Raw genomic sequence first — 16,803 nt, 5'->3', positions numbered from 1 at the left:
GTACAATGGGAAGAATATCAAAACCGCAATCGTGACGGTAAGCAATACTATTATTCAAATGCAATAATTGGTATCTCATGCTCCAGGAACGAGTACTGACACCAGAACGCCCCATAATGCAGTTTCTAGAAACTCTAGAGGGAAAAGAGGAAAAGGCCAAGACAGTGGAGGTCAAAAATGATACAGCAGCGGATAGCACGTTCTAAATGCTCCGTGACATGACGATAGAGCTCGAAGCCCCATGATAAAGATATTGTGGCGCACAATGGGTGATGCGAACGACATAGGAGAATGTACCAACTCGAGGCATGATTTGAAAGAAACAATCCCTGACACGGTTGATCGTCCATCACCTGGATGTTGGGGACGCTGGCGGTGTTTCCTTAACTTGGATTTGGACTTCGAATCCGTTGCTTTTTTCGGGTTTGGTTGTTCGTTTCGTGGGCGTTGTCTCCACGCCATCGCTGTCGTCAATGTACACGGACTCAGCGCGCTTCGGCAACTTCGGTGCTGGTGAGGACGGACCAGACTCTAATCGTTGTGAGATTGCCACCACCGGTGCGTTGGCTTGGTCTTGACTGTCGGGTACTTCGATTATTTCACGATCGCGGGGTTGCCCTCGTGTCTCAGACTGCGGCGTGATGATGGGTAAATCGTCCTGTGGCTCGGTCTGAGTCACCGACCCTTGCGCTTCGAGTTCGATAGGATTCGGCTTTTCCACCTTTTCAAGTTCAGGACCATGTTCCTGACCGAGCGACGCTCGGTGGGGTGATTCCTCTGGTTTCGGTTTGGCCAGCTTCGAGCGCTCGGTCTGCGCGCTCTTCTTGGCCTCGGTCTCTGTTCCGGCATCATCGCCCGAAGAAGATTCGAGTAAATATGATATTGGTCGCAAATCTACCATCAATCCGGATTCGTCCGCTCTGTCCTTGGTGAGCTTTTCTTGCTCGGAATAGAGCTTCTCCATGAATTCGCGCAATCGAGACCGTAAAAGGTTTGATCGTAATTTAGGCCAGTCTTCTGAGCGCATTTCTTTTCGAAGAAGCTTTTTAACGAATTGATCAGGGTCCTGGACAAACTTCTCAATATAAGCTAAGAGATATAAACCACAATCAGAATAATTCGGCTGTTGTGGAACCTCTCGTGCTTTCATGCCCTTGATTAAGGTCTTGTTGATTTCAGTGCCTCGTTTCGACTTTGCCTCTGCGTAAAGGTAATCTTTAAGGGTGCTGATGGTACCAGTACGAGGTGCACCCAGGGAGTCGAAGGTGATGATGATCGGTTGGGAAACTTCGTACTTTGGGCCAAGGGGGACCTTCTTCTTCGGTTTTCGACCTTTCTTGGGCGACGTTGCTGCCTCGGAGGCTACCTGGGAGTCCGGTTGCGGCTGACTCGAAGACGCAGAGAAATATGCACAAGAGGGCCCAGGGTACTCTTCGCGCTCTGGCCAATCTTCTTCTCCTGACCTCGAACCCTCTGCTTGAGGCGCTTGCTTTTCGCTTAGAATCATCGAGGCCAATGACTGCCTGGCGACTTCTTCTTGGGGGGACTGCGAAAGCGGTGTTGCATGCTCCTCGTCGGGCTTGATAGGTTCCGGCGTCTCTGGTACCTCACGCACTTCACTCGGTGGCCGAGAGGTAGATGGTTCCACTTGTTTCGAGATACCATCCAAGTATGGCAGATTGCATATGATAACAACGTACCAATGGGCGTCCTCATTTATAGGCACAACGATATAGTCAAAGCTGAAAAGATCCACGTTGCGAGTCCACTTCTCGACACCTTCGTAGTTGATGGTCCGTTTGCCCCTGGGGGAGTTTGTAAGCGTGGCAAAGAAGTACGAGTTGAAAAAGTAGACCCTCTTCGCAACTTCTACGTTGCACCGCTGAAGGTGATCTTCGAGAAAGCGCATGTATAATCCGATGATATTGTCGTTGAGAAATTGGTGAGGGGCAAGCCTCTCCAGATCCAACGCGCTCACTTCGGCTTTCTTTTTCCCGTAACGAGGATACACCAAAGGTTTTCTTCGCCTTTATCAGAAGCTTATCTGAAATGAGAGAAATGCAATAACATACCTATTCCACTTCGCATCTACGTCAAGATCCAGCAGTAAATTGTGATCTTCATCGATGTCATCGTCATCGCTACAGCTCCAGTTAGCTAAGTTCATCAGCCATGAAGGTGACACGTACCAGATGAGGGTGGTAGGTGTTCGGCGCGCCATGGATCTCGTAGCCCGACCTAGAGGCTGAGGGACTGGATTGTACTTCTTGACTGGAATTTCGACCCCCTTAGCAGTTTCGGTCTTGAAGGTTTGACTGTTTTGGGTAGCAGGAGGTGAGGGGCTGGCACGCTTCGCGGGGCCACCGCCCGAGTTGACGGAAATTTCCGCAGCAGTAATTCCATCATGGCCCCGGAGTGCATCCGAGAGCCTTGCGCGTTTACGCGGCCCGCACGGCTGTCTAGGTGCTTCCTCCGTGGCGTCGAATACCTGAAGCGGGCGTTTATACGGGTCTTCAGGTGAGTCACAGAACCTACTGTCGCGCTTGCCCTTATTGAATACTTTATCCAGCCATTCCCTATGACAAGCATGTGTTAGCATATCGTAGACTTTAAGCAGGAACGTGGCAAGACTATCGAGGAAGAAATAGCTTTGAACAACGTACTCCTTTTTTTCTTGAACTTCAATTCGGGTTCCCAGCTCATTGAGCTTCTGAATCATAGAGCTGAAAAGCGCCTTCTCATCTGACGTTAGTAGTTCAATGTCCATCTTATTATCCTGGCCGGATTCTTTGGACAACTCCAATCGAAGCTTGCGACTATGTTTGTCTCCCACTAGGACCCTCAATATTTTCCGAAAAAATACATCACGTCTGATACCTGCATCACCCACTGTTATGGTAATCTTGCCGCCGGAAGGGTCCAACACCAGCAGATCATTCTCACCCCCTAATACATCATGTATGTGAGGGCCTGTTCGGAAGGAATTGAGCCTAAACGTCTCAGATGCTGGTCTCTTCCCTTTTTTGGGTTTACGACCACGCTTTTCGATGGAAGCGAAAGTTGTTGGTCGAATATCAGAGGGAGAGCTTTGGTTAGGTAGACCGGTCTGGTCCCTCTTAGACCGGTCTAAAGACGACGGTACTGGTTGAACTGTTGCACCGCCTTGGAGTTCATCGGGACTTTCCCTTGATACAGGCGGCCTTCCCTTCGCAATTGACGGTATGTGGACTTGAGGTGTTTTCATCCATTGACTGTCACGAACGAGCGGTTGAGATGGGATTTCGACTGTAAGATTTGATCCTTCGTGCGAGGGATTGGGAGGGTCTTCACGGGCGTCTATTCCGGATATGCTAGACTCTCGTCGTCTCTCATCGCGCGCTTCACGAAGAAAACGAATGTCTTTATCCTCTGATGAGTAGCGATCGACAGATCTGATTTCCTTCCGGGGGCTAGATCGGGGGACTCTTGTGGTCTTGTCAACGTTTCGATACTCCGAAGCTTGGCCATTGTTGTAATCCCGCGGCCATTTCATTTGGCCCGACCGCTGACTTGGCGTGGGTGATAGAGCAGTGGAGCGAGTACCGACAGGGGAGCCCCTAGTCGTTAAACGGTCCATGGGATCATCGTCGGATATGCTTATCCTCTTCGGCGGTACCTCCGGGCTTTCGATACGGCGACGTTTGGAAGATCTTTCCGATATGTCCGCAATATGGTTCGAACGGGGAGGGCTTAATGCTGAGCGAGGCTGACTATGAAATAGTCTTTCCTTTCCTTGAGCACGTACGGGTCCGCTTTGTCGGACTCCCTTTGATATCTTGTCCACAGGCTTGAACCCAGAAGGGATATTCTGAAGTACTCGGTGCGTCAGCAATCTGAAAGATAATTCTCTGACAAAAGCAATGACAAACCGGTTTCCTGGTACTAGCCATTTGCCCCGGGACTATTGGAACAGCATTGGGTTCCGGTCTAGAAGTCAAAGTTATTATTGACCAATTCCCCGGACTTCATACTTGGGTGAACTAATCGGCGCACATACTTTCCATTGCCATAACCAAATAGTCTGAGCTCATCACGAGTAGAATCATTGGGTTTACGCATTTGTTCCTTTTCCCAGGGTCTGGACGACAATGCATCAGCGCCGTTTCAGGCCTCGGCCTGTCGCGTGTCCAACTCACAAAGTAGGCATTCCTAAACCGGAATGAGGGGTGGACCGGCGCAATAGTCGACGAACGGAGGGAGATTTCCAATTTGTTGAGGGACGGTTGGCATATCCGTGAGGTGCCTATTCAGATAATCAAGTCAGTGACGGGAGTAGCGCAGAGAGGTGAAAAAATACGGAATCGCGATAAGCCAAAGATCCGATAGAATGACAAATGCGCCATCTGACAGTCCGGCTGCACCACAAGAGAGACAGATGAAAGCGACGTATTTGCGGAAAGGTATCATACACTTTGTGAGGAGAACCCGTCAAACGGAGCGTAATCTGAGCCTGGAGGGACGGAAAAAAGGTCATCCCTCACAGGCGGCGCGGCGGCCGCATCTGATGACGGAAGTGGATTGTCGGCAGGCTGAGAGAGCTCCGAGGAGGGCTGAGGGGTGCGGTTAAGGACTTGATCTGAGATTCTCTTGAGAAACTGCATGTATCGCCGCGAGTGTCATTGCGGGTTTATCAAATCAGTTCGTCTTCTAGTAGAGCTTGTGGGAGGGCATCAAGTGATCTGCAGCTCCCCCATCATCTATGAAGGCGGTCGGCATGTTTTCTGCCCGCATTTACGGAGCACTAGGATGGACTACAGCAGCGTTTGTTCATTTTTTTTTTTTCGCGCTCTTGAAATCATTGAGAGGGCACGATATTCAGATTACAGTTGCGGGTGGAGGCAGGTTATACTCCGTACCCTATCTACCACAACAGCTGACTGATGACGCTGCAGTCCCTGGTCCGACCAATGCTACTACGTATCCGCTAGAATGAAGTCTAAGATCTAGTACCGAAAGGCAGTGTCAGCGAGGTTGTTATTTTGTGCAAACAGGACCAAATCCAAATGTGTTTGGGGCTTTTTATAACATCAGACTGTGCCATTGGACCTCAAACTCAACCAGCGAACAACCTTTTGGCCGTAACATATCGCGGTTGAGCGCATCGGATTACCAGAGTATGTTGTATCATACAATTCGTCATGAAAAAGCAGTGGTGTCCAACAGGAGAGTCGTACGCACCGAATAATCTACTCTGTTGGCGCTGGGATGCAGCGACACTCATCTTTCATACATAATATAGGATCGTGGCAGTTTGTCCCGTCATACAGGTCATCAACGCATCATGGAGCTGGAGAGCCCTCGTGATGATGGTTTTAGAAGCGGATTCTTGTTCTCGACACACTCATCGGAATCGCCGGTGCAGTATGAAAATGTTGCAGGCAGCGATGATTTGAGTTGGTGGTCTTGGGTTTGTTGAAAAGAAAAGAAAAAGAAGAGAAAGGAGACGAAAAAAAGTTGAAGAGAAAATACTTACTGGGGCCGCGGAGCGGGATTAACAATGATACGGACTGAGGAAGGCGGGCCGTAAGTTGATTGGGCCGGCGCCACTTGGAGCTTGAGGAAAATTGCGGCCTCAGGCCGGAAGAATCCAAACTTCATCTGCCTTCGCTTTGCTTGAACCAACGACTTCTATTGTCCATTTCCAAGATACTAATTCCGCTCAAAAAGTCCCTATCCCCTTTCGCTGCTTCCATCCTTCCCGGCAAAATACTCGCTTTACCTCTACTTCTTGTCTAACCTCTCAATTTACCTCTGTCTCACCATCACGATTACGATTCTGCCACGATCCTTCTCCTCATTCCCCCCTCTCTACACCGTGCTCTTTTAAATTTCCGCTCGCCTCCCGCCTTCTTTCTTTTTGTATTGTTCGATTCTGCATCGCTCGGTCTGTTACTTGCATTGCTCAAGCGTCGGGTCTGTGTTCATTGTTTTTCCCTCGCTATATCGACGATTGTACGGTTCAACGGCTCCGGATTTTTTTTCTCTTGTACCACCCGATGATAGCTCCCTCTTGAGCCGCCTCAAGTCACTTCCTGCCCCCAATGGAGAACGCAAACCTATGGACTCGTCGATCCAAGTATGTCCGATTTTGTCCCTTCGCCCCTCCATCCCGCCGCACTCGTGCCTGAGTCCCACTAACCCGGATCTATTGTCACTAGCTCCTCCAAGTTGTCTCTGTCTATGACGGGGACTGATAACAAAGAGAGTGGCGCCAACCTTTCCCGCACATCGAAGCGTTTCGGTCCCGACAGTTCCCACGGCGGCCGATCCAATCCCTTCAATGCCCTCTCCCCGCTCTCTGCTGGCGTGTCCTCGCCCTCGACGAATGCCTCGTCCGCATTCGGCCTCGGCTCAGGTGCCTTTGCATCCTTCGGGGCTCCGAAGACACCTGGAGGCACATCCGACTTGAAGACTCCTGGCGAGAAGCGGGACAATCCAGCGGACCGGGTCACAGTAACCGCGGAGGGTATCAAGTCGAAGATCTCCGTGCCGTCACTTAGGGAGGAGCATCCTTTGCGGTCCACCTGGATCATCTGGTACCGCCCGCCCACACCCAAGTACTCCGATTACGAAAAGTCCACCGCACCTCTCGCGTCGATCTCGTCCGTGGAGAGTTTCTGGTCGATATACTCGCATCTTAAGAGGCCCTCCCTCCTCCCTACCGTATCCGACTATCATATCTTCAAGAAGGGAATTCGTCCTGTATGGGAAGACGAGGCTAATAAGAAGGGTGGGAAGTGGGTAGTGAGGTTGAAGAAGGGCGTCGCAGACCGCTATTGGGAGGATCTCCTCTTGGCCATGGTCGGTGACCAATTTGCAGAGGCCAGTGATGAGGTCTGCGGTGCAGTCCTTAGCGTTCGGAGTGGCGAGGACGTTCTGAGCGTTTGGACTCGGATCGACGGAGGGCGGAACATTAAGATCAGGTACGTTTAACGAGTCAGCCCCTCTACACTTCGCACTACTAACAAACCATCGCAGAGAAACCATCAAACGCCTCCTCGCATTCCCCGCAGACACAAACATTGTATGGAAGAGCCACGACGACAGCATCGCTCAACGGTCCGCCATCGACCAAGCCCGCCAGGAAAAAGCAGCTCACCACCACAACCAAAACCACCATCACAATGCCAACCCCAACAACCACCACACTCACCCCAACCAACATCACCAATTCAGCGCAGACCGCCGAAGGCCCACAACAACGGACGACTCACCAACGGGATTAGGCGATAAAGGAAAAGGACCAGCATCTTGATGCGGACATGATGAATGACCCTCCATGACATGCTTTTCTTCTTCTTTTTTTTTTATGCTTATTTTTATCTTCGAATCCAGGTTCCGTAGGGTTGGTTAGGTTGCTTGGCTTATGTTGGTCGGGCTAGGTTTATGATTGATCGATTTGACTGATTCGACTGGCTGATTGATTCACTTCTTGACTGATTGATTAATCGTGTACTGTACAGTAACTATTTAAGGAGAAAGGAAAGCGAAAAGGAAAAACAACACAATATCAGTGGACTACTACTACGACGACTACTACTTCAGCAACTCGGGCAGTTACTAGCTATAGTTACATAGCTAGTATCAAGTCTCTCATTTTGGGAAATAAATCAGGCGACTGGATCGAATCTTGCATTCCGGCGGTTGGTTCGGCGATTATTTTTTTTTCTCATCTTTCAAAGGTTAATCTTCGAGATCTCTATTTCGACCTGGATTTTTGCTCTGTATGGTCTCTCTTTTCCTCATCTTGTTTAACTAAGGAATGTGTGGGTGTGGTGTGGTTGGGCGCTGGTGCGGATTGATGCCCTCAGGCGACAACACTTCTATACTGTCCTGGAGGGCAATAAGCATGGAAAGGAGCTAGCTGTATTGAAGATACTAAGCAAGGAATACTTGTAAGAAAGCCTCTATAGACTTGTATTTCGATAACGCATTCCTCATTCGTGCTATTCGCCGGCGAGAGAAGGTGGTACAAGACACAACTTATAAATGACTCTAACCGGTACATTGCGGATAAAGAAGAGGTATCGCTATTATGTTCCGCCCTGAAGGATGCGTATCCTCATGCCCTTCCAACGGCAAATATATGTGGCTATTGTTCAACCGGCTGTGGAGCGGGGGTGAACCCCTCACCCGTGTCTTGTTTAACACGCTTGGGATCCCGTTCATCTTGGGTGGAGGATACTGTTTTCCGCTTCTCCTTGTCCTTCTGGTATTCTGCTCGTCGGGCTTCCCTGTCCCTTTCTTTCCGAAGTGCCTTAGACTCAAACTCATGCCAGTCGCCTTCGATATTTTCGAGTCTACAGTATAAAGGGTTAGACAAAGAGTAGGATGTGCGGGTAAGTGAGACTTACTCAGTCGGCTGCTGAGGGGTTGGTTCTTCGGAATGGAAATAAGGATGGGCAAGGACCTCTTCAGCAGTGGGCCGTTTAGATGGATCGTAGCGGAATACTTGAGAGATCATATCCAGCGCAGCAGGTGATAGTATGTCACGATAGACGTCTTCGAATAACCGCTTTCGTCTCTCCGTTGGTCGCATGAGCTCGAACCAAGGCATCTCGATGATATCTGGCCACTCTGCTCGAGTTGGCGTTCCTAGCGTATGGTAGAGTTTGTCAAGCTGACTGATCTCCCCTCCTTCTCCAGGGAATACTGCCTTCTTTGTAAACATCTCAACGTACACACAAGCCGCACTCCAGACATCGACAGCCGGTCCATATCGAGTCTCACCCAGGAGAAGCTCAGGCGGCCGATACCATATAGTGATCACGCGGTTTGTATAATCGAGCTGCCGACTTTTTGAGAAAAATCGAGCCAAACCAAAATCGGCAAACTTCAGCTGTCCCTGATTGCTGATGAGAATATTGGCAGCTTTGATATCCCGATGTAGGACGCCTCTGTGGTGTAAATAATTCAACCCTTCGAACATTTGCTTCGCCAGATCCTTTTTATGTGCAGCGGTAAGTGTGAAGGTCGGATGATTAATCAGGCCTGTAAGGTCATGCGAGAGATATTCGAACACCATGAAGCACTCATTCCTTTCCACCATGACTTCCAGAAGGCTGACAACATTATGGTTGCGAAGGTGTTGAAGTAGTTTGATCTCTCGAACTGCAGTGACCGGAAAACCATCTTTTTCACCCTCCATTCGGATCTTCTTCAACGCAACCTTCCGTTGAGTGTAGACATGAATGGCCTTGAACACCTTTCCATAGGTGCCGGCTCCTATCACAGACTCATTTCCAGGCTTGCGGTAGTACACAGAATCCGACTTAGCGAACTCTTCAGAGATGGTAGGACGCGGCTTGGGCCGTAGCATGATTTTGGGTCCCTTGACGGGTTCCGGTGAGCGCTCACGACGGCGTTCAGGCCGCTCAGGCCTAACGTCTGGTGGTCTGTCATTTCTTCTTTTATCGTTATGGCGGGGCTCGAATCGACGCTCGTCTCTCCGGCTATCACGGGGTTCTCGAGGAGGCTCACGGAAACCACGCGGCTCTCTATAATCTCTTCGATCCCCTCTACCTCTGTTCCGGTCACGATCGCGGTGCCGGTCTCGGTCTCGCTCACGACGGTCGTAACGGCTTTCGGGTTTGATCCTAGGAGGTGGACCAGACGGCATTCGGCTGCGAGGGGGTTCAGTAACTCGAGGAGGTGGTTCACGAGCAAGCATTCGCTGAGCTAGGTCCGGCACAGGCTTGGGAGCCGATGGTGGCCCAGTCTTAGCCTTGAAAGCGAAACTAATTTTGCCGCCCTTACTGGGAGCAGCTGTATCGGCTGGGCGCGTGTCTGATTGTTCTGGCTGACCGCCCCCGTTGTCTGTCTCACGTTTTGACGCCTCATCCCCTGCTCGCGATTCTCGACTCGCAGGTATGTAATTAGACACTTTGTACGCCTCTCGGTGCGCTCGAGGCTCTGAAGGTGGTGGAGGTGGCGGTGGAGGGCTTTCCGCCGGCGGTCCCTGGGGAGGAGGACTAGGGGGAGCGACTCTAGTCCGAGAGTCTGAAGCATCCCACTGAGGGGAGCGAAAACGGCCTCTGCCATGAGATGCCGGCCCCGAGGGTACGGATGCAGGAAAGTGACGCTCCGAGCCTGGACCTTGGCCAAGCTCTCGATTCCTTGACGGTCCGTCTCGGTAACCGTGTGATAACCCATCATGATGCGAAGAATGTTTAATTGGAGGTTGGTTGTGGTGGTACTGGGTTGATGAATCATTTGTGGAGTGGTGATTTTGCCTAGAGCTATGTCTATAATCAGTTGTGTGCGTTGAAGGATCGGACGGAAAGGTAACAAACCCATGGTGACCATGAGGTGGTGGCTGTTGTCCGCTCCGTCCACCTCGTCCAGCGGAATATGGGGAAGTTGAGCGCGTCGATCCATGGTAAGAATTGGCTGGTGATCGCGACGGTCGGCGCCGCTGCGGGTTACGCGCCTTAGGTCCTCCTAGATCTGCGCCTTGGTTCGATCCTTGTCGAGACGGGGAAGGCGATTTGTGAGAACTGTCCATGCCAGATCGAGAAGGATACATTGTCGAGTCATCTCTTGAACCCCGACGGGAGAATGCGGAAGGTCTTGAAGCCATCGTGCCTGCGGAATGGCGTGAGGGCGACCGGTGACGAGACCCTTTTCCAAAATCGTCTTCCGGGTAGGGACTGTGAGGCCGCCGGCTTGGGTGCAAGTATGGATCTTCTTCCCAGCCAGGAGATCTAGAATGCCCAAGTCGCGATGAATCTCGACGGCCGCCTTCGCTATTCCTGTGGTCTCTTCCTCTTCGAGGCGAAGGTCTTCGACTAGGTCTGCCGCGACCAGGTACACGCCCGCGTCTTTTACTGTGCGACCAGTTTCGATCGAAGTCCTCTCCCTGCCTGGACGGGGGACCGCGGGGATTGGAAGGATGATGGCCTGGCCCCGGTGATGGACTCCGTGTCCTTTTGCGTTTTGAGGCAGGTGCTGGAGAATCCTCTCTGCGGAATTCTCTATCGACAATTCTCATATGTGATTCGTGGCCGCGATAATCTTTGAGCTCGGGAGAAGTGTGGCGATTTGATTTTTGGCTGGTGCGGTTTTCCGGGTGTGACGGGCCCGGCGAACCGCGATGGGGATCGATATCTAAAACTTCACGATGTTGAGGTTCGTCGTTCGGGCCGGAGAAGGAGCGCGATGGCGGCGACCGTGACGAATGGTCAGGTCGAGAGTCTTTGGGCCGGCGACGGCGGTCCCGATCGCGAAATCTGTCCCTCCCCCTATCACGGTGGGAGCCGCGAGGCCTACTGTGCTTGTCACGACCTGGCTGGTCTCCAGCTTCGGGCGCGCCTCTCCACTCGTCTCTCAGCACCGGACTCCTACGGGACCCAGCCATGTAATCTGCGCTCCCTGCTGCATCTGGCTCGAGATGAATAACCGAGGTTGCAGTGAATTATATGGGGCGTCTGGCTATTCCAATGTTGTGGAATTTGTTGATGATAACGAAGGCAGGAGATTTTGGCGGCGTCCTCGTTCCTCTCGGTAGCAAAGCGTGTTGCCCGTGTTGAAGTCTTTCTGCGGTCGGATTGGGTGGTGCGGAACGGCGGTTTTTCCGGGACAGGAAAGTGAGTGCAGGTGTTCTGGGGGTGGAAATGGAGAGCCGTCAATAAAGGAGAATCCTAGGATGTAGAATCGAGAAGTGGAGGAAATGGAGTTATGGGGAGGAAAACGCACCTTGCTAGTCTTTAGCCCTGCTTTGACGAGGGCGTTGGCCGTTGTTTTCTCCTCTACTGATAGTCACTGGCATACGGAGCAATCATTCACTCAACCGAGGAACAAGACCCCAATCTACTCGTGTGCGGCTCTAACTACGAAATATGTGGCCCGCAACATTCACTATAAACGTTAGTCACTCAGAAGCTGGCGATATGGTCCGAGGAGTAAGGTTGACACTGGGCAGCCCCTCAGCTTGCACCAGTCCTGTCGGGGTGATCTCATGACACTCCTGGGTGTTTTCCCTCGCTATACCCGCGACCTTCTTCAAACCACGCCCTGTTTCTAGATAGGACCTGCGGTGCGGTCTTTCAGCTATGAGAGACGGGTTCCAGGGTCTCGCATAATTGACTCCCAAGCCCACAGCAAACCAGTTCCCTTGCGTCCAATAAAGGCATCGTTGGTCGGGTCTTGGCGGAGAAGACCATCTCTGGCCTGCCACTGAGAACCTATCTACGGATAGTAAAACACAACATAGAGGGCCAGACCAAAAGCCGACAGGTCTCGGAGAGGGTCGCGCGCCTGAGTTGAGTCATGGCGAGGATGGTAGCTCATTGATTAAACAGCTGGCGTTTTGAGGGGCGCAATGTCGGACGGCAGCGAGAAAACTCCAAATGACAGTCATGTCGTGGGGACGACGTTCATAAAGCGATGTCCCTCTTGAAGGCGCAACATTTCGGTGATCTCTGGTGACTTAAGGTGGCATCATGATTTTCAACCAGCGAGACCAAACTCGGTAATTCAACGTTGATAGTCCGAACGTCTTCCACAGAAGACATCATCAGCTTGAGCGAAGACGAGCTCCAATTCCACCTGCTTTACTGGAATAATTCACAGACGAAACAAAAGCAGACACCAGTCTATCAGACGCTATGAGAGGTCTGTTGAAGGGGACAAGACATAACAGTTGCGGGTTGAAGACTGCCGGGCCCAAATGCAGAGAACGACAGAAGAGATAACAACGGCACAGTTTTCATGACCAGTTGCCAAACTGCCGTGCCCGACAGGGTCCTGTGGAAGTTAAGACGACCAGTGAGATACATACCCCCTTTCAACGGGCCGAACGCGAGGCCGGCAGGCGAGAGCGCCCTGTTGTATTTCATAACATTCATCTCAAGCAATAGTGGTGATCAAAGATGTGCGGAATGAAGCTATATTGATATCCAGCAGTTCCAACAGGATAGAGGCCACGGATCGTCACGCAGCCAGCGGTAACACGAAGGCTGGGATAGAGCCGAAAGGTTGCAGGCAAGGCGGTGGGAAGCGGGATGCGATCGATCACCTTGGAAACATCGAATCCAATCCAAGAAAAGCCCGACTCAACCCAGAGATCTGATCAGATCGAGTATGAATTACTAGCGTATCGAGCAGTTAGGTATCAGCCTGAACTGGTCAAGCCGTGAAATGATAATGAACTTGTTGGCAGAGCATCTCGTGGGTGGTGATTCGATGACAGGTCGACGTTTCCAACCGTGAATCCGAAAAGCCAGCTGAGTCGTCACGTGAGAGGCCGAGTACATAAGCATCAGTCGACCGTTGATTGGCTTAAAGATCTGTATACAGTCGGTCTGGGAGATCTAGTATAAGATAAGTAATCCTTGAAAATGTGCGACTGACAAGATCATGAGTATGAGTTGGTACGTAATTGTACTTTGATCAAATTGTCCAGATAGTATTGTTCCTAGGGACAGTATCCGAGTTACCGTTAAGCGAAGACTAAGTTGCTTTAAGATATATTTTGGAACCTCCTCCTTTTAGTTACTGAAGCCACCGAAGCAGTACTCAAGTCTTCGCAGTGACATATTGAGATAATACCAATTCCATTCAGAAAAACCTGGCGATTTCTAGTCCGCCTTCACACTCTTCTTCTGGGCTTTACCGGCAGTCCACCCCTTCGCCTCCCAATACTTCACACTATCCTCCATCTTCTTATAGGCCCACGTAAACGACGGATCTGGAAAGTTCGGGTTAGCTTCATCCACAACCATGAGGCAATGAATGAAACATACAAAGAAACTGCCTCAAATCATGCCGATTATCATCAGGCGAATACTGCTCGGCATGATAACTCGGCGTGATCACCGTCATCTTATGGCGATTGATCGCATAGTTATAAAAGAAGTGGCGCGTCTTCTCGTAGATCTCCCGCGGACTATACTCATTCCCCCACAGGTGCAGCAGCCGTTCGTACATGGACCAAGGACCCAATTTGGATACTTTGCGTAGATATCCAAAGGTGCCGAGCTCAGCGTAGGTTACGCCCATGTCGGCTTCGTCGGATTGCACATAGGTGGCGGTGATGGGCTCGAGTTCGGCCGTGGGGGTTGCGTTTAGGAAGGAGGTTAGGATTGGCATTGAGAAGGACGAGGAGGCCCAGGAGATGAACTTTTTGAGGTCGACTTTCGAGATAGAGCCGATGGGATTTAGCTGTTGTTTGTTTGAGAGGTTAGCACTGTGGACGAGAGTGAATTGCGAAGGAAGAAGGGCAGGGAACCTACGTCTGCGCTGCTGGCGTCGTATTTGGTTAGGTAGCCTCGTAGACTGCGTCATGTTAATATGGATCAAAGTACAGGTGGTGGGTGATATGTTAGACAGGTCTATTCGGAGTTGGAGCGTACCATTCTACAGAGCGTTAGCATGGAGTTCAAACTTAGTGGTTTGGGGATATTGACCATCAACATTAGACGAAGCCAGAACAAGGAGACCACCGCCACCTGGACGCTGACGGACTGTTGGAAGAAGCGACGCAAAAAGATAAGAGAGAACCATTCTCAAACGGGCTTGGATGTTCTGGAGCGCCTGGTTCTCTGCTCGAGTACCGCCGTGTACCTTGAACTTGGGTTGAAAGTTGGTTACGATGGTGAAGAGGTTCGTGAGAGCGGTCACGACGGTGTCAAAGTTGAAATCGATGTGGTAGGACCCAATTTCGGTGGCGAGGCCCTTGGCTCTATCTCTTGTCTCTTTGCTGGAGTTCTGTGTGCCCATGAAGCTGGTGTGGAAGATGCGGCTGGAAAGGTTAGCCACTGCGGAAGAACGGGAAGCGGGTCTTAGGATAAAGAGCTTACTTGCAGACTTCCTGACTCGTGGTGGGAATCCATTTCGAGCCTTCTGGCTCTGCGCAAAGCCTGCGGACATCCTTGATCACCTGCTCATTGCCTTGTGAGACAGCTTTGATAACTTCCCTGCACATGGAGTGGACGATGACTGCAGTAGCGCAGCTGTCGATACCACCACTGAGCGGGAGAAAGAAGCCAGCAGCACCGCTTCTTCGCAGATAATCCCATAGCCAGCATGCAGGACCGAGAGCGATTTCCTCCTCCGGGGCGTGATAGCGGGGGACGAGTGTGTCAGACGGAGCGAGACCGGGATCAGCGTCCTCGTCTGAGCGAGATAGTCGTATGTCTAGATCAAGACGAACAAAAGGCGTTTGCTTGCTGGCTTGCATGCTTCTGCTTGCCGATGAGCGGTACGTCCTTACCTACATACTATCAGCACACACGCTAGGAAGCTGGACAGAGTCGACATACCTCTTCGATGTCGACTGTTGCTGTGACGACTTCCACATCGTTGAGGGAGAACTGAGATCCTTGAGCTACAATGTTGCCGTTGATGACAATCATGGCACAACCGTCGTAGTACAACCTGTCGCCATCGCAGCCTTGCTGGTTTGCATATAGGTAGATTCCGCCGCTCTAGGGTGTATAAGTAGAGATTCTCGAGAGAAGACCGGGCCACCATACCAGCTTAGTGGCCTGCGTAATGAGGTTGACGCGTGTATCAAGTTTCTTCAGTTCATGATGACTTCCGGAGGAGTTCGAAATGATTTCAACACCTTCGCTTCGCGTTAGTCACTCTTTCGGAAAAGCATCTAAGAAGCCAACTTACCAGCAAGCCCATATGGAATATGAGGACTACAAGACGGCATCAGCGATTATTCCCTTCATACACCGAACAACATACCCATTAGGAGTAAACAGCTCCTCACACGTCTCCAACCCCAAGCAAGTGTCTCTCGTGCTAATTACTGCGTCGCCGAAGGGAACCTTGTACTGCCCGGTTATCTTGCCAACGATCGATTCTAGATAGTAGTCCTCAACTTCTTGGGGGCGCTGCCACGGGGTGAAATGTCTCATCTCTCGGTAGTTTCCATCTAATGAGTATAATGTCAGTATATGTCCAATGACAGCAAGGATAGTTCAAGTTCAATTTACCGTTAGCAAGCCACATCTTCGGCCGAATCAAGATGATCTTGCGGTTATGAAAGATAACTCTTTTAAAAAGTCAGCACGCGACGTCTCCAATCCAGCGACAGGTGACCACTAACCGACAGTTATACCGCACGTTCCTGTGACGAACCGGCATACCTACATCCACCACAATATCCTGGCAATCGGGGTGGTCAATGATACGGGCAAGCATTTCCCACGAGTGGAGGAAGGTGTCTCCCTCCAGGAACCCGTCTAGGACTCCATAGCCTACGCTTATCAGTACAACAATGGGACGCCAGATGTGCTCAAGGGTATTGTACCGCTAATCTCAAGTTCCGGTCCAACTCGAAGGGTAGCTCCGGCAGCCTTTGCTTGACGGATACTCTCGATGATCCGCTCTGCGTTGCCCTCCCAGTCGAGAGCCCACTGGTTGAGGGAGCTAGTTGGATGTCAGTTTGCACTCGGGTGCGCATTGGGAGCCACAGACCAAGTTGCGAGGGTGACAAGACGACCCATTCTGAACAACGTTGCGCCGATTGAGGATCCGGTAAGCTTAGAAAAGAGAATATAAGACCTTCCGAGCAACTCTGACTGCACAGAAAGGTACCCAATTTGGAGATGTCCGAATCGGCGGCATGACGCAAATCACGTGTGTGGGGTTTGTTCTGCATTACCCCTCTATCGTCTGCGTATTTCCAGAAATACCGACACAGACCTGCCAGGGATTGCGCAATATGCGTATTACGGTGACACACGTGGCGCCGCCTCGGCCCAGCGCCGCTGATTAATGCGCAGATATCGGAGGGGTCGCCGCGATTTGGGG

General features: G+C 51.1%; 4 protein-coding genes across 4 annotated transcripts; 1 reads left to right on the top strand and 3 right to left on the bottom strand.

Annotated features, from left to right (window-relative positions):
* Position 1: 1 nt before the first annotated feature.
* BJX68DRAFT_128748 (SUMO protease ULP2) lies at positions 2 to 4,878 on the bottom strand. The gene is made up of 7 exons (XM_071036253.1): positions 4,449 to 4,878; positions 4,176 to 4,282; positions 4,037 to 4,117; positions 3,909 to 3,966; positions 2,664 to 3,847; positions 2,073 to 2,576; positions 2 to 2,021 (listed from the first exon to the last, which is right to left on the bottom strand). Exons 1-7 carry the CDS (start codon positions 4,638 to 4,640, stop codon positions 350 to 352), a joined length of 3,798 nt encoding a protein of 1,265 aa, XP_070896925.1. The 5' UTR covers positions 4,641 to 4,878; the 3' UTR covers positions 2 to 349.
* Positions 4,879 to 5,928: 1,050 nt separating this feature from the next.
* On the top strand, positions 5,929 to 7,877 carry BJX68DRAFT_128591 (eukaryotic translation initiation factor 4E). The gene is made up of 3 exons (XM_071036250.1): positions 5,929 to 6,115; positions 6,198 to 6,962; positions 7,018 to 7,877. Exons 1-3 carry the CDS (start codon positions 6,081 to 6,083, stop codon positions 7,292 to 7,294), a joined length of 1,077 nt encoding a protein of 358 aa, XP_070896924.1. The 5' UTR covers positions 5,929 to 6,080; the 3' UTR covers positions 7,295 to 7,877.
* Position 7,878: 1 nt separating this feature from the next.
* On the bottom strand, positions 7,879 to 12,062 carry BJX68DRAFT_128602 (putative protein kinase). Its single transcript, XM_071036251.1, has 4 exons — positions 11,734 to 12,062; positions 10,332 to 11,639; positions 8,394 to 10,277; positions 7,879 to 8,339 (listed from the first exon to the last, which is right to left on the bottom strand). The coding sequence occupies exons 2-4, from the start codon at positions 11,393 to 11,395 to the stop codon at positions 8,132 to 8,134; spliced, it is 3,156 nt and encodes a 1,051-aa protein (XP_070896923.1). The 5' UTR covers positions 11,396 to 11,639; positions 11,734 to 12,062; the 3' UTR covers positions 7,879 to 8,131.
* Positions 12,063 to 13,422: 1,360 nt separating this feature from the next.
* On the bottom strand, positions 13,423 to 16,572 carry BJX68DRAFT_241348 (glutamine-dependent NAD(+) synthetase). The gene is made up of 13 exons (XM_071040825.1): positions 16,468 to 16,572; positions 16,301 to 16,419; positions 16,097 to 16,247; positions 15,984 to 16,042; positions 15,733 to 15,922; positions 15,658 to 15,683; positions 15,513 to 15,604; positions 15,300 to 15,464; positions 14,838 to 15,250; positions 14,439 to 14,779; positions 14,271 to 14,314; positions 13,782 to 14,199; positions 13,423 to 13,726 (listed from the first exon to the last, which is right to left on the bottom strand). Exons 1-13 carry the CDS (start codon positions 16,494 to 16,496, stop codon positions 13,617 to 13,619), a joined length of 2,157 nt encoding a protein of 718 aa, XP_070896922.1. The 5' UTR covers positions 16,497 to 16,572; the 3' UTR covers positions 13,423 to 13,616.
* Positions 16,573 to 16,803: the final 231 nt, after the last annotated feature.

This window comes from Aspergillus pseudodeflectus (assembly GCF_044049435.1).
Source record: "Aspergillus pseudodeflectus strain CBS 756.74 chromosome Unknown BJX68scaffold_34, whole genome shotgun sequence".
NCBI classification, from domain to species: Eukaryota; Fungi; Ascomycota; class Eurotiomycetes; order Eurotiales; family Aspergillaceae; genus Aspergillus; species Aspergillus pseudodeflectus.
This window is presented reverse-complemented; position numbering and strand designations above follow the sequence as displayed.

Bases quoted from the DNA above. Each gene is read 5' to 3' on its own strand.
- BJX68DRAFT_241348 (XM_071040825.1), bottom strand. From the start codon at position 16,496: ATGGGTCGTCTTGTCACCCTCGCAACTTG. The intron at 15,923-15,983 runs GTAAATTGAACT...TATACTCATTAG, and splicing joins GAAGATGTGGCTTGCTAACG to ATGGAAACTACCGAGAGATG. The intron at 15,684-15,732 runs GTATGTTGTTCG...GCCGTCTTGTAG, and splicing joins GAGCTGTTTACTCCTAATGG to TCCTCATATTCCATATGGGC.
- BJX68DRAFT_128591 (XM_071036250.1), top strand. From the start codon at position 6,081: ATGGAGAACGCAAACCTATGGACTCGTCGATCCAA. The intron at 6,116-6,197 runs GTATGTCCGATT...TATTGTCACTAG, and splicing joins CTATGGACTCGTCGATCCAA to CTCCTCCAAGTTGTCTCTGT. The intron at 6,963-7,017 runs GTACGTTTAACG...AAACCATCGCAG, and splicing joins GGGCGGAACATTAAGATCAG to AGAAACCATCAAACGCCTCC.
- BJX68DRAFT_128602 (XM_071036251.1), bottom strand. From the start codon at position 11,395: ATGGCTGGGTCCCGTAGGAGTCCGGTGCTGAGAGACGAGTGGAGAGGC. The intron at 10,278-10,331 runs GTTTGTTACCTT...TTATAGACATAG, and splicing joins CCACCTCATGGTCACCATGG to CTCTAGGCAAAATCACCACT. The intron at 8,340-8,393 runs GTAAGTCTCACT...TTTATACTGTAG, and splicing joins ACCCCTCAGCAGCCGACTGA to ACTCGAAAATATCGAAGGCG.
- BJX68DRAFT_128748 (XM_071036253.1), bottom strand. From the start codon at position 4,640: ATGCAGTTTCTCAAGAGAATCTCAGATCAAGTCCTTAACCGCACCCCT. The intron at 3,967-4,036 runs GTATGTGCGCCG...TTTGACTTCTAG, and splicing joins TTTGGTTATGGCAATGGAAA to ACCGGAACCCAATGCTGTTC. The intron at 3,848-3,908 runs GTTTGTCATTGC...CGAGTACTTCAG, and splicing joins TGGCTAGTACCAGGAAACCG to AATATCCCTTCTGGGTTCAA.